General features: G+C 44.3%; 1 protein-coding gene across 1 annotated transcript; it reads right to left on the bottom strand.

The window, feature by feature from the left end:
* Positions 1 to 6,840: 6,840 nt before the first annotated feature.
* Positions 6,841 to 7,825, bottom strand: LOC100275986 (uncharacterized). Its single transcript, NM_001149888.2, has 2 exons — positions 7,359 to 7,825; positions 6,841 to 7,265 (listed from the first exon to the last, which is right to left on the bottom strand). The coding sequence occupies exons 1-2, from the start codon at positions 7,724 to 7,726 to the stop codon at positions 7,244 to 7,246; spliced, it is 390 nt and encodes a 129-aa protein (NP_001143360.2). The 5' UTR covers positions 7,727 to 7,825; the 3' UTR covers positions 6,841 to 7,243.
* Between the last annotated feature and the right edge of the window lie 6,979 nt (positions 7,826 to 14,804).

Raw genomic sequence — 14,804 nt, 5'->3', positions numbered from 1 at the left:
GAGTGTCAGAAGTCGACACTCGACAAAATAACTTCTTTGCTGAGTGTCCACTGGCAGACACTCGACAAATTAATTATTCACCGAGTGTCTTTCTCTGACACTCGACAAAATTTATTTTTCTTTTTTCTTTTTTTCCACCAAACTTTTTCTACTATGTTTCTACACTATATAGACCTACATGTTTCATTTTGGCACAATTATCAAAGTGTTTGCTATAACTATTAGATTTAGTTCGTTTAATTGAATTTCTTCGGATAATTCAGATTTGAACTGCAAGTCACTCAAAAAACGGAAAACAATGAATGCAAAAATAATATTCATGTTATTTAGCACAAGTTATGTCTATTTCAAGAATAAACCGAAATTTTCGAGTACCATGCTCACGAAACATGACCATGAACTTGAGATCTAGTTGTTTTAAAATTGTATAAAACACAAACAAAGTCAGAAAATCATGAAACTTGTCAACATGTCATGATATCATATGTAGAGACTCTGATAAAAATTTGATACTATTTCGTGAAAGTTGTCACGCACTATGTGTAGAAACCTAGCCGGTCTTCACATAAAATCATAAAACTTCTATGGAGACGAGGCACACAATGCTAGCTGGGAACGACGTTTGATGATACAAGGTACCTCCCACCACCAAGGCAGCCACAACCTTAGAAAATACGTAGAAGTATGAGTACACACTCTCTTTATTTTAGTCTAACTTTTGATTAGACATGATTACTAACCATCTCGTTGGTTTTCTCGTAGTCGACGTCACATGGTGGCTAACCTTGCTCCATCTTCTCAACGTATGCTATGTCCCACAGGGCAAGGCGACGTCTGACATCATCTACAACCTAAAGGATGGGCCCGAGGCATACAACAACCCTGTCATCCATAGCAGCCTCACTGAGTACATCGCCATGGTAAAGGAGGTCCATGGGCTAGATTACGATCCAAGGACCGAGGACATTGACAGAGATGTTCTCATGAGGGTCGGAGGAGACAAGAGACATGGGTGATACTTGATTGCCGACAGGGAAATCGACTAGTTCTCCACTCCCACTATATCTCATGTGCGAGCAAGGAGCTCCAGGTTAGTGCTTCTGTACCTCGTCATTCATTGAGTTATATAACTTCTCTTTGCATTATTATAACATTAGGGTGAAATATTACAGGCTCAGCTAGAAGAAGAGAAGATGTAACATATGGAGATGGATGCGAGGATGAGGGTGGAGCGGGCGACTCGCTTGGTGGATCAGTAGAGGATGGCAGAGATGTTCCAGTACATGCATAGCCTTAGCGCCACACAGGGTCTTGCACCACCACCTCTGTTGTTCTTCCCTATAGCAGACCCTACTCAGTTCAATACTCCTATGAGTATCAAAATTTTAATCTTGCATGATATATATTCATCTGGTCTCATACATGCAATCTCATCTCTGTGCAAGGACGGCGACATCAAACAACCCTCACGCTTCGCCTAGCCCTTCGCCGAACCAATCCAGTCGACCATCTCGTTGATGATCTCTTAGTGATGATTTGATACTTATGTTTGTGAGTGTTGGTGATATTTGTGTTTGTTAAACTTGTAATTGTTGGTAATACTTGATGTTGTGAGATACTTGGTGAGACTTATGTTTTTGAAACTTGTTTGATGTGGTTATATTTGTGAGATATATGGTGTTGGTGATACATGTGTTGATTCTGTGATATATGTGATGTCAATGATATATATATCTTTTGTTTGTTTGGATATAATTATAAAAACAAATAAAAAGGGGTTTTCTGGTCACTTTGCTGAGTGTTACACTCGACAGAGAGGTTCTTTGCCGAATGCCATGACCATAGCACTCGTCAAAGAAGGCAGCTAAGTGTTGTAGTCAAAGAAGATCACTTTGACGAGTGCCTACAAGAGCACTCGACAAAGAGACTGACAAAGGGGCTCACTAGAGGCTTTTTTGTCGAGTGCTAGTACAGTAGGCACTCGGCAAAGGGGGCTTATTTGCCGATTGCCTGCTAGAGCTCTCGACAAAGAAACACTATCGGAAACGGGCGCTTTGCCGAGTGCCCGAAGCACTCGGCAAAGCCGTAAAAACACTCGGCAAAGGCTTTGCCGAGTACCTTTTCTCGGGCACTCGACAAAGAGGTTTGCTGAGTGCCAGGGGCACTCGGCAAAGAAAAGCAACCGTTACGGTGACGGGGTGACGGAGACGGCTTCTTTGCCGAGTGTCACGGATGACACTCGGCAAAGGAGTTGCCTTTGCCGAGTGTCTGCCCAGCAGCACTCGGCAAAGAGCCCGCCGGGGAGGGTCCCCATGTCAGGTTCTTTGTCGAGTGCTATGTGCGGCACTTGGCAAAGCGTGCCTCTTTGCCGAGTGCCAGTGACATTACACTCGGCAAAGTCCCTAAACCGGTGCCCAAGTCTTTGTTCTTTGCCGAGTGTTATGACCCTGACACTCGGCAAAGCACCTCTTTGCCGAGTGTTACACTCGGCAAAGTGACCAGTATGCATCTTTTTTATTTGTTTTTTGTATTCCATCCACACAAATAAAAGATATCACATATATATCACATATATACATCACAGATATCATCACAAACATAAATAGCCAACAGAAACATAAATAGCCAACACAAACATAAATATCCATCACAAACATAAGTGTTCAACACAAGTATCAAACACAAACATAAGTCTCATATGTCTCAAGCTCTGACATAAGTATCAAACACAAACATAAGTATTATACACAAGTTCTAAAGTCTAAACACTGAAAACACAACACTCATGGAGGTGGGCGGTTTGACTGGTGTTGTGTTGGGCTGAACCCTTCCGGAGGGTTATTGGATGCCGCCCCAGATTGGCCCTGCACAGAGAAGAGATTGCATGTGTTATACCAGATGCATTACCAACATCTAACTACAATTTTGATACTCACAGGAGTATGGAAGAGAGCAGGGTCAACTGGAGGGAACAATGGAGGTGGCGGAGCGATGCCCTGTGCGGTGCCAAGGCTCTGCATGTACTGGAACATCTCTGCCATCCTTTGATGATCTGCCAGGCGAGCCTCCCGCTACGTCTCCCGCTCCGCCATAATCCTCGCCTCCATCTTGTGACGTTCCCTCCTCTCTTCTTCTAGTTGGGTCTGTAATATTACAAGCCAACGTTATAGTAACTCAAAGAGAAGGTATATAACTAAAGGAAGGACGAGTTACAGAAGCACTAACCTCGAGTTGCTGTATGCGATGCTGTGAGCTGTCGTGCCGAGGTCGTATGGCTGGACTCAAGCCCGTGCTCCTTGCTCTCACCTGAGACAGAGTGGGAGTGGAGGACGAGTCGATTGCCCCGTTGGCAATCCAGTACCGCCCATGTCTCTTACCTCCTCCGACCCTCATGAGCACATCGGGGTCGATCGGCTCGGTGCTCGGATCATATTCTGGGCCATGGACCTCCTGTGCCATGGCAATGTAGTCATGGAGGCGGCTGTAGACGGCGGGGTTGGTGTAGGCCTCGGGCCCGTCATCCGGGTTGTAGGTGATGTCGGACGTCGCCTTACCCTTATGGGCCATAGCATAGGCCGAGAAGGTGCAGCAAGGCCAGCCACCATGTGACGCCGACTGCAAGAAAACCAACGAGATAGTTAGAAATAATATCTAATTCAGTGCTATATACCTAAATAAAAAAGAGGGCGTACCCATGCGTTGGCATATTGGCCCAAGCTCCGGCTGCCTTGGTGGTGGGAGGGGCCTTGCATCATCATACGTCGTTCCCGGCTAGCGGTGTGCGCCTCGTCCCACTCAGCCGAATACCACCTATCCACCATCTGCTCCCAGCACAGAGGATGTGCGGCGCACCAATGTGGAATCATCTACAAAGTAAACACGTAAAGTGCATATGAGAAGATAAAATAAAATTCATGCATGGAGTAATGGTACCAAACATACATGACTTTACATGCAGGTACTGCTCCCTGGTCAACGACATGGTTTGGGCTTGAGGTTTGGTCACCCTCTCCCTAAGGACGGAGCCGTGGTAGGTGACGATGGCCTGGATTCGGGCCTCATAGTGCATGTCCACGACGAGTTTCTTACAGCTCGTGGTGGCCACTACATCCGCCCTAGCCTCGTATCCAGCTTCACATCTGAAGAAATCCTGCATACAAAAACGATGTATCCATACATTATTTCAAGAATTTGCAACGAATGTGACATATTTTACATTATACTAAGACTTACCCACAACTCTTGCTTCACCCGCTCTGTCTTGTTATTGAATTCCCGGCCGTCTCGGTCTACTGCATCGGGGGCGACGGCGTAGTGGTCGAAGGTGAAGGCTGGGCCCGTCACTCCGGCGTACTCCACCAGTGCAGGGAAGTGTTCCCTGCACAGCAGGCCGAGGATGCCATTGGGGGGCGACGATGACCCCCAGCATAATCCACAACCGTCCAAGATATGTCCAAGTGATAAATAAAAAGTATCAGTTTATATTATGATTTTGAACACATAATATGAACAAGAATGAAGAACATAAAGTTACATACCTCTCTCCTTCCGGCCGAATCAGTGGCCGCCTGTCCCGAAGTATGGGACGCTGAGGGAGACTCGCGGGGCCTCGCAGGTAGATGCTCCTCGAACTCGCGGGGAGTGTGTTGTGTGAGGGTCGGTGCAGTGGTGGATTGGATGGGAGTGTGTTGTGCGAGTGGCGGCGTGGGGGGAACGTAGTTTGGGTGGGTGGATTATGAGTGATCAATACATTAATATAAACATGTGTTTATTCAAATACATAATCTATGAAACATCAATACATTAATCTATGAAACATCAATACATTAATATAAACATCAATACATAATTTTATAATTTTATACCTTGAGACGGTGGCGGGCGGGGGAGACGGTGGCGCGGGGAGGAGACGACGGCCCGGGGAGGCCGCGGCTCGGGGAGGGCGGCAGGACGGCAGTGGCGCGGCACGGCGAGCCGGCGGCACGCGGCGGGCGTGGGAGGCGCGGGGAGGCGGCGGCGAGCGGAGGACGCGGCGGACAGAGAGAGTGAGAGGAGAGAAAGAAGGATAAAGAAGAACGCGCGGGCAGTTTATTTTCCTTCTTTGCCGAGTGCCAGGCTGCCAGCGATCTGGCACTCGGCAAAGATTTTTTTAAAATTTTAAAATATTCTTTGCCGAGTGCCAGATCGGCGGCACTCGGCAAAGTAGTCTTTGCCGAGTGTCCCCGTTGCGGCACTCGGCAAAAATTCATTAATAACTCTTTGCCGAGTGTCTACCAGCTAGCACTCGGCAAAGTAGTCTTTGCCGAGTGCTAGCTGGTAGACACTCGGCAAATTACATTTTTATTTTTTTATTTTCTCAACCAAAATTTTTGTGGTGTGTTCCTACACTATATAGACCTACATGTACCATTTTGAGACAATTAGAAAAGTGTTTTCAATCGTTAGTAGATTTAGTTCGTTTATTTGAATTTCTTCGGAAAATTCAGATTTGAACTGCAGGTCACTCGAAACTTGAAAAACCGTGCATGCAAAAATGATATTCATGTTACTTAGCATAAGTTACGACCGATTCCAGGAGCGGACCGGAAACTTCGAGCAACATGCTCACTAAACATGGTCGTGAACTTGCCATCCAGGTGTTTAAAAATTGTATAAAACACAAACAAACTTAGAAAATCATGAAACCTGTCCACGTGCCATGATATCATATGTAGAGGCTGTGATAAAAAATTTAGAATGTTTGGAGAAAGTTGTGAGACAGTATGTGTAGAAACCTAAGAGAACCACACATGAAATCATGGAGTTTCAATGTGGATCTCTTAGGTTTCTACACATAGTGCGTCACAACTTTTTCGAAATTTTTGTAAATTTTTATCACAGCCTCTACATATGATATCATGACACGTGGACAGGTTTCATGATTTTCTGACATTGTTTGTATTTTATACAATTTTAAAACACCTGGATGGCAAGTTCACGACCATATTAAGTGAGCATGGTGCTCGAAGTTTCCGGTCCGCTCTTGAAATCGGTCGTAACTTGTGCTAAGTAGCATGTATATCATTTTTTCATGCATTGTTTTCCAAGTTTCGAGTGACCTGCTGTTCAAATCTGAATTTTCCGAAGAAATTCAAATAAACGAACTAAATCTACTAGATATTGCAAACACTGTTATAATTGTCCCAAAATGGTACATGTAGGTGTACATAGTGTAGGAACATACCACAAAAAGTTTGGTGGTCAAAATGTAAAAAACAAAAATATGGTTTGCCGAGTGTTTATAGAAGACACTCGACAAAGCCTTCTTTGCCGAGTGCCCAGTATTTGGCACTCGGCAAATAAGCCTTTTTGCCGAGTGCCAGTCTTCGGCTCTCGGCAAAGACTGACGGCCGTCAGCTTTAGGACGGACGCTGACGGTCCTTTGCCGAGCGCTTTCTTCATATCTTTGCCGAGTGTTGTCCTGTGCCGAGTGTGTCCTGCACTCGGTAAAGAGGCTCGTTACCGAGAGTCGAACTTTGCCGGCTTTGCCGAGTGCCCGAAAAAAAGCACTCGGCAAAGAGGCCGACACTCGGCAAAGCCTCGGATTCCGGTAGTGAAACTGGCAAAGGGACCCACTGGAGCTTTCTTTTGCCGAGTGCTAGGCAAAGAAGTCGTTCCTGTCAACGAGACCTCTTTGTAGAGAATCATACTCGACGAAGATTTTACCGAGAGTTTTCTGAGCTTTACCGATTGTCTCAAGCACTCGACAAAAAAGCTGTGTCCGATATTGGCGTCGACCAAACATGTGGCCATCATTAATTTAGCACTGATAAATTAATATAATCACACAATCCACACGTACGATATAACTTTATACATATAAATAGTGCCCAAGGTTTTACACTTGCGTACGTCCGTCGTACGCGGCATGCATGCAATACACATTAGAGCAATACACATTAGAGCTTGTTTGGTTATTCCCAATACACATGGATTGGATGAGATTGGAAAAAATTGAGAAGAAGTTTGACTTGTTTGGGTTCAAACCCATCCAATCCCATTCAATCCATATGGATTAAGAGCTAACCGAACAAGCCCTTAGCTGGGGGCTATAGGCTATAGCTAGGATTATTCCTTAATTAGAGCATACACGTTCGTACGCGGAAAGGTGGCGATATCCACCATATTATGGTAGTAGGATAGTACGTACGTTGTGTGTAGTAGTAGTTTGTGTGGTTCATCGTCTCTCCTGCCGGCCGGCGTCTCATTCCTGCGGGCGTTTGGCTCTGCAACACACGTATCCGCTCCTTATTAGTTATACATTGCAATGTATATAGAAACAAGACAATTAGCTGGCAGCCGTACGTATATATATACACCTGTCGTTGCTGTTAGTAGCGCGATGACTACTAATGTTGTTAGTGTTACTGCTGCTGGCGCCGCCGCCGTTGCTCCGCCGACTAATATGGTTGCGGCTGGCGTAGGCGTTGGCGTTGGCGCTAGCGCCGTGCTGGTGTTGGTGCTGCTGGGCGTTGCGGCGGTACTGTTGGCGGCGGCGGTTCGCCCGCTCCCTGGCGCCCATGTCGTCGATGTCCCCCTCCAGGTGCAGGTAGTGGCGCCAGACGTCGTCCGCCGTCCTGCCGCCGCCGACCGCCTGGGCCACGAGCTGCCAGCGTCCTGGAGTATCCTCGTCGTAATCTGCCAGCGCCTGCTCGAACCTGTGGTTCTCGTCGGAGCTCCACGACATGTTCGTCTTCTGGAGACCCGGCCTCTACGTACTCTACTAGGTAGCTACCTTGCTTGTATAGCTGATCGGTGGTGTTGCGCTGCTAGCTAGCTAGCTTGTTACCATTGTTCAACCTGCGAGCTGGTATTTATACTACATGGCTGCTAGTGCTTGGTCGTCGTTGGTGGCTCGATATGAGTGACGACAGACAGACAGGCAGATCATAGTGCAATGACGCATGGAATTTATTTCTCATATGTACGCATGGCTGGTAATAACCAAAGGGGTACCAATGCAAGCCAGCACAGGAATCAAATGGTACGGCACACACATCCATACCATCTGGTTATTGTCCACCATTCTTTTATTCAGGAAAATATATGACAATTTTTGGCACCTTAAGTATACAACCAAACAGGCCATCTGCGCCACAACCGTGCCATGACTAAGAGAACGAATATGCCACACTTTTATAAGTCATTAACGAGTGGGACTTAAGAAAAATCTTGTCATAATTATGGCTATAAACCAAACACATGCCTAACTCGTCCAACTTGCCTAACCTTAGGCGTGGAAAACTGTGGTAAGTGAGGCAACGAAACAAACACACGCCCTATAACTCTTGATGCTGTCATGACACCTCATAAGATCTCAATAAAGAAAACCATTAGTGGACCTAGCTACCAGTCTACTAAGGGGGCCACGCTCTCAGGGCCCATACCTCAGAGACCAACTTCTCTCACAAAAGAGGCCCACTATCGCTAAGGGCTTGATCTTGTCACCGTAGCACATACGGTAAACCTTTTCCGTCAAAAATAGTGTGTTCTTGATGGCATAAGACTTATTTTCGGTGGCACAACCTCATCGAACGTGTTTAGCCAAGAATAAGAGTTGTTTTCGGCGACCAGGTCAACTGCCGAAAATAAGACGACCGTCGAGATTTTTTATTTCCAAGAATCTAGAAATTTCCACAAATTCATATACAATTCACATATACATATTTCATCAACAAACATATCATATATACATATTGAGTCACATACATATACACATTCACATTCAAGATTTCATCAACAATATATGAAGCAGTAAACGAATATAAGTCCATGTTTCATCCATTCAAACATTGTAGCATTACATTCATCAACATTCTAGTATCCAATGCAAACAAAAATAAGTCTCAACATGAAAAAACAAGAACTATGGTTACCTAGGGTCATTGGAGTTGTGTCCGCTACCACCTGAAGTGAATATGTTGTTAATAAAGTAAGTAGCCCAATTGTCCCATGGGCTCTATCAACAACTCCATTTGATTAAGGATGGTAGACGAAAGTGAAGTTGACCTTAGTTTTGAGAGAGACACAGAAGTCTCTAAATTCTTGATTGTAAAACTGATTTCCGTTGTCTGTGATCTTAGTGGGGACTCCGAAATGATAGGTTATGTTTTGCCAGCAAAACTTCTGTGGAGTGCTCAAAGCTATCATGGATAAAACCTTTACCTCGAACCATTTCATGAAATACTCGACGGCTACCAAGACATATTTGAGGTTGCCTTGGGCCATTGGTAGTGGACCAATGATGTCTATGGCCCACCACTAGAGGGGCCATGTGGGGCGATTAGCTTTGTTTGCTGCGAGCGAGCCCCCTTCGTGCTGAAAACTTTTGGCATGCCTCGCATGAGTGCATGACATGGAGTGAATCTTTGACGATCCCTGACTAGAGGGGCCATGTGGGGCGATTAGCTTTGTTTGCATGCCTCGCATGAGTGCTGAAAACTTTTGGCTTTGGATGTGAGGGCTCTAGGGCCCATGTGGCAGCCACATAGGCCTTTGTGGATTTCGATCAGGAGTTCTCTACCTTCGACTTGGGCAATGCACTTTAGGAGAGGTTATACAATGTCTTTCCTGTATGAATTATTGTCAATTATTGTGTACTCGTGGCTTCTATACTTTAGCCTAGATGCCTTAGACCTATTTTTGGGGTTGTAGTGCCCACACACGTACAACATTATTGAAGCTCTCGAGTCTTCATGGTTTATGGTACTTACTACTCTTGTGCCTCTACTGTCTTGCTTGATGAAGGGTACTTCTATGACTTGGTAGATTACATCTGATGGTAGGTGTTTGCCTCTTGCCAGTCTTTGCTAGCAAATTGGACTCTTTATTTTCCCCCTCTCTATGTATTGGACAGTGAATCCACGTAACTATTTTCAAGATTTCACGTGACCAAGAGGTACTAAAGCAATATGGGCTATCACACTGCACATTCCTTTTCTATGTGGCTAAATACTATTCTAGAGTCAGTTTGGACTATGCAAGTTTTGACTCTAAGAGGTCTGAGCTTGCGAAGACCAAGAATGACAACTTCATATCCTGCCACATTATTGGTGCACCTATCAAAGTCTGAGGTGAAGTTGAGATAACCAACATATTTATACTTGATGTCCGAAGGGACAATGAGGACTACAGTGTCCCCTGCGCCCGTATGGCCTTAGGCTCCATATCGTTGGATGGTCCATACTATTTCTAGTGGTGGTTGCGAAGGGTTTGGTGGCCTAGTCTAGTCGACGATGAAGTCTGCGAGGATATGGGGCTTTATTGCACTCCATGACTTGAAGGAGATATGGTACTCTAACAGTTCTATACTTCTATGGCCCACTTGCCTATTCTTGCAGAGGCCTCTGGATTATTGATTATATCATTTACACTTTGATCTGGCAGTACCCTTATTTATTTGTGTGCCTCAAAGTAATGGTGGAGTTTACGGGAGGCCATTAGGACTGCATAAGCTATTTTATCCATTTCTATCATGTTTGTGTTGGACTCTGTAAGGACTTCAAAGAGGAAATAGACTGGTATTGCTAGATTTTACCCTCATCTTCTTTTTCTTGGATGAGGATTGCATTGACCATGCTGAATGATGACATGACATATAACAAGAATGTTGTTGCTAGGTCTAGACTTACCAGAGTTGTGAGGTCTACAAGGTATGACTTGAGTGACTCAAAGACAGTTGCCTACTTTAGGCCCTAATTGAAGTATTTGGTTCCACACAAAGTATTGTGGGAAAGGTAGGCCATGATCAGCCGAGCACGAGATGAATATGTTTAGCGCTGTCATTCTACCTATCAGTCTGTATGCATCTCTTATCATTTGCAGGGACATCATTCCTGTTATTGCCTTTATTATGATCATCAGAGCTCTAGTGTAGACTTCGCAAATAAGAAGCAGGAAAAGATCACTATCAAAGGGTCAACCATGTCGTTGTAACAAGGCATGTAGTCCAAACTAAGTGGTCTCATGTTCCGCTAACATTTGATGCGAGGGACGTAGATTTGTAAAGTGGCCCACACATTGACGCGATGGTTGTAAATTGCAATAAAGTAAGTTAGGAGCTTCATAAGGCCCTCATTGACAACAGCGGCCAGACAAACATCATATTCATGCATGCCTTCAATCGAATGGGCATCAACCATAATATGCTGCAACTAGCCGACAATCCATTATGTGAATTTGGTGGGAAAGCCACCTTCCCCACTAGCAAAATAAGACTACCATTATCCTTTGGCACCTCCCCCAATGCGAGGATAGAGAAAATTACCTTCGACATCATGGACATGGGCTACCCCTACAATGTCATTCTCGATATGGGTTCGATAATTACACTTGAAGCAACCATTCATGACCTTTATCTGAGCATGAAGATACCTTGCTCTCATGTGCTAATAAAAGTTTATGGAGAATTGGTCTGCAACATAGAAAGAGACTTTGTCCCTGGCTAGCACAATGTGCAAACCCCATTTAGAGCAACGAAGGGCCAAACGGATCCCCTTAGACCCAGCAGTATCTAATAAACCGTACGATAAGCGAAGACTTGAACATTTATGAAGAAAACAAGTTGCTAGCCTTCTTCAACAACAACAAGGATGTCTTCGCATGGTCATCTCTAGACCTCATCGCGTTATCCATAGCATCATAGAGCATGGCCTCAGTTTCAACCCTTCGGTCAAACCCAAAAAGTAAATACTCTACAAGATGTCGTATGAAGAGACCATGACAACGAAGGCTGAAGTCCAGTGACTTCTATAGGAGCTTATTGAGTCCATAGATTACCCAACTTGGCTCGCCAATTTGGTAATGGTAAATGTTGGGGGTCTTCTACTCTACCGAAGGTCCTCAAGACGAAGATCCTGCGAAGAAGCAACATTGTGGAATGCCGAAGCTCGGTAACTTTGGTTCAGGACAAGCAAAGAAGGAAAAAGGACTAGTTAGACCATCTTAGTTTAAGTTGTTTGTAAACTAATATTCAAGGACATGGATGTAATTTTACCCGGACTGCTTCTCGAGCCGATTAATAGATAAACAATACCCCCGTACTATTCACGGTGGATTATATTCACCCTCTCGCATCCTCGCCTTCGAGCAAGCCGAAGGTATCAATGTAACATTAACATTATTGACATTCATATATGTTTTGTGGAATGCAATAATAAATAAATTATTAAGATATAATTATCACGTTTATTCCTTCGCATTCCTACCCTTGCATTAATATGATGATGGTTTGCCTTTCTTGACCTTCGTCTAAGAAGCATTATACTCGTAAGGAAATAATTCTTTGAAGGACGAAGGTCCTTAATGATTAACAATTGTGTTGCCTTGTTCTTGACTCACAACATTTGAGAACAAGTGACCAACAGTAAAGTATAAAAATGAGAAGTGAAGAACATGTATAGACTTCAGCTATCTTAATAAGGCATGCCCCACAGATTACTTCCCACTACCTAGGATAGACAAATCGTCGACTTCACAGCAGGGTGAAAAGTCATGTCACTCCTCGACTACTTCTTAGGTTACCACCAAATCAACATGAAAGAGGAAGACAAGTCCAAGGTAAGCTTTATAACACCCTCTGGCATCTACTTCTTTGTACGTATGCCCGAAGGCCTTAAGAACACGGGCTCCACCTTTTTTTGGGTGACAAAATCTATTATGAAAAACCATGTCGGCCACAACATTTTCACTTATGTTGATGACATTGTCGTCGCTAGCAAGAACAAAGAATACCACCTAGTATACCTCGCAAAGACAGTTACAAACATAAGAGAGCCTAGACTCTGACTCAACCTAGAGAAGTGCATCTTTGTCATTCAGAAGGGAAAAGTTTTGGGTTACCTTGTTTCCTGCAAAGACATCGAGGCTAACACTAACAAAATATAAGCAGTAATAGAAATGCAACCTCCACAAACAATAAGAGATGTGCAAAAGCTGACATGAAGAATAACAGTACACAATAGATTCATCTCCAAGTCAGACAAAAGCAGTCTGCCATTCCTTAAAATCACACGAGGTGCTAAGAACATCAACTAGGGTCTTGAGCAGGCCGCAACCTTTGAATCCCTCAAGCCCTACCTAGCAGAGATCACAACTTTATAAGTCCTGACCTAGCGACAACACTATTACTTTATGTTGTAACCACATTTAGCATAGTCAGCGCAACCCTCGTCCAGGGAAAAGGGATATAGGGCAAACCACAATAATACCTAATCTATTTTGTCTCCGAAGTCCTCATGGGGTTGAAGTCCAATATGTTAGAAATGAAAAAGATAGCATATGAACTGCTTATGGCGTCCCAAAAGCTTAGGCATTACTTTGAGGCACACAAAATAAGAGCATTGACAGATCGAAGTGTCAATGACATATTCAATAACCTAGAGCCCTCCGCAAGAATAGAAAGGTGGGCCATGGAACTATTAGAATACCACCCCTCCTTTGAGTCAAGAAGCGCAATAAAATCCCAATTTATGGCAGACTTCATTGTCGATTGGACCATGTCACCAAACCCTTTGCAACAATAGCCAAATTTAGTGTGGACCATCCAGTGTGACGGTGCTTGGGGCCACATAGGGACAAGGGACATCACAATCCTCATTGCCCCGTTCGGGCGCTAAGTATAGATACACCGCCAGTCTTAATTTTACTTCAAACTCAGACTTATGCACTAACAACATAACATAATATAAAGTTGTCATCTAGGCCTTCACAAGCTCAGAGTGCTCAGAGTCTGAACATGCATGGTCAAGACAAACTCCAAGATAGTGGTCAATCAAATAGAAAAAGGGTCAGTACTGCTATAGTACCTCTGGCAGTCCGAAGTCTAGCAAAATATTTTCGCAATTTCATGATACAACATGTCGACAGGGATAAAAATGAAGATGCTGACATACTAGCAAAGACATTGGCAAAAAGCGAACCCCTCCATCAGAAGTATTCTATGAAGTCTTAATTGTACCCTTCGTCTGACATGTTGTCGAATGCCATAGGCCACTCGACATCATAATGCAGGAATATTGCAGGGCACCGATAATGTTATATCTGCGCCAACACTTTAATCCCGAGGACAGATCCAAGGATTTAAGGATCAAATACAGAAGTCATGTATACATGATAGTTGACAACAACCTATACGGAAAAGGCATCACTCAACCTCTCCTCAAATGCATCACTCAACATGAGGGCCATGAATTCATGCTCGAAGTCCATAAAGGACTGTGGCTGACATATAGGGCCTAGGCCCCTCACATCCAAGGTCACACGACAAGGTTTCTTTTGGCCAAGGATAATCCAGGACACACTCAATGTGGCATGTACGTGCGATGCATGTCAAAAGTTCTCGTCAAGAAGAGGGGCCCTCACAACAAACAAAGTTGATTGCCCGACATGGCTCCTGTAGTGATGGGGGTAGACATTGTTGGCCCTCTATCCACAGCCCAAGGCAACCTCAAGTATGCCTTCGTAGTCATAGATTTTTTTCACAAAATGGATTGAGGCAAAGGTTGCATCCACCATCACATAAAAAAGTAAAAAACAACACAAAAGTTTTTTTTGGCACAACTTAGTATGCCATTTCAGAAATCATAGTGAACAACAGGAAACAATTCAACAACCAAGAATTTAGAGACTTCTATACCTGTTGGAACCAAGGTCATCTTCGCTTCTGTCTACCACTCATAATTGAACGAATTCGTCGAGAGAGCGAACGGAAAAAATTTCATGACCATCAAGAAAAGGCTTGTTGACGACAAAAAAGGGAAGTGGAC

The sequence above is a fragment of the Zea mays genome, chromosome 1 (assembly GCF_902167145.1).
Source record: "Zea mays cultivar B73 chromosome 1, Zm-B73-REFERENCE-NAM-5.0, whole genome shotgun sequence".
In the NCBI taxonomy this organism is placed as follows: Eukaryota; Viridiplantae; Streptophyta; class Magnoliopsida; order Poales; family Poaceae; genus Zea; species Zea mays.
This window is presented reverse-complemented; position numbering and strand designations above follow the sequence as displayed.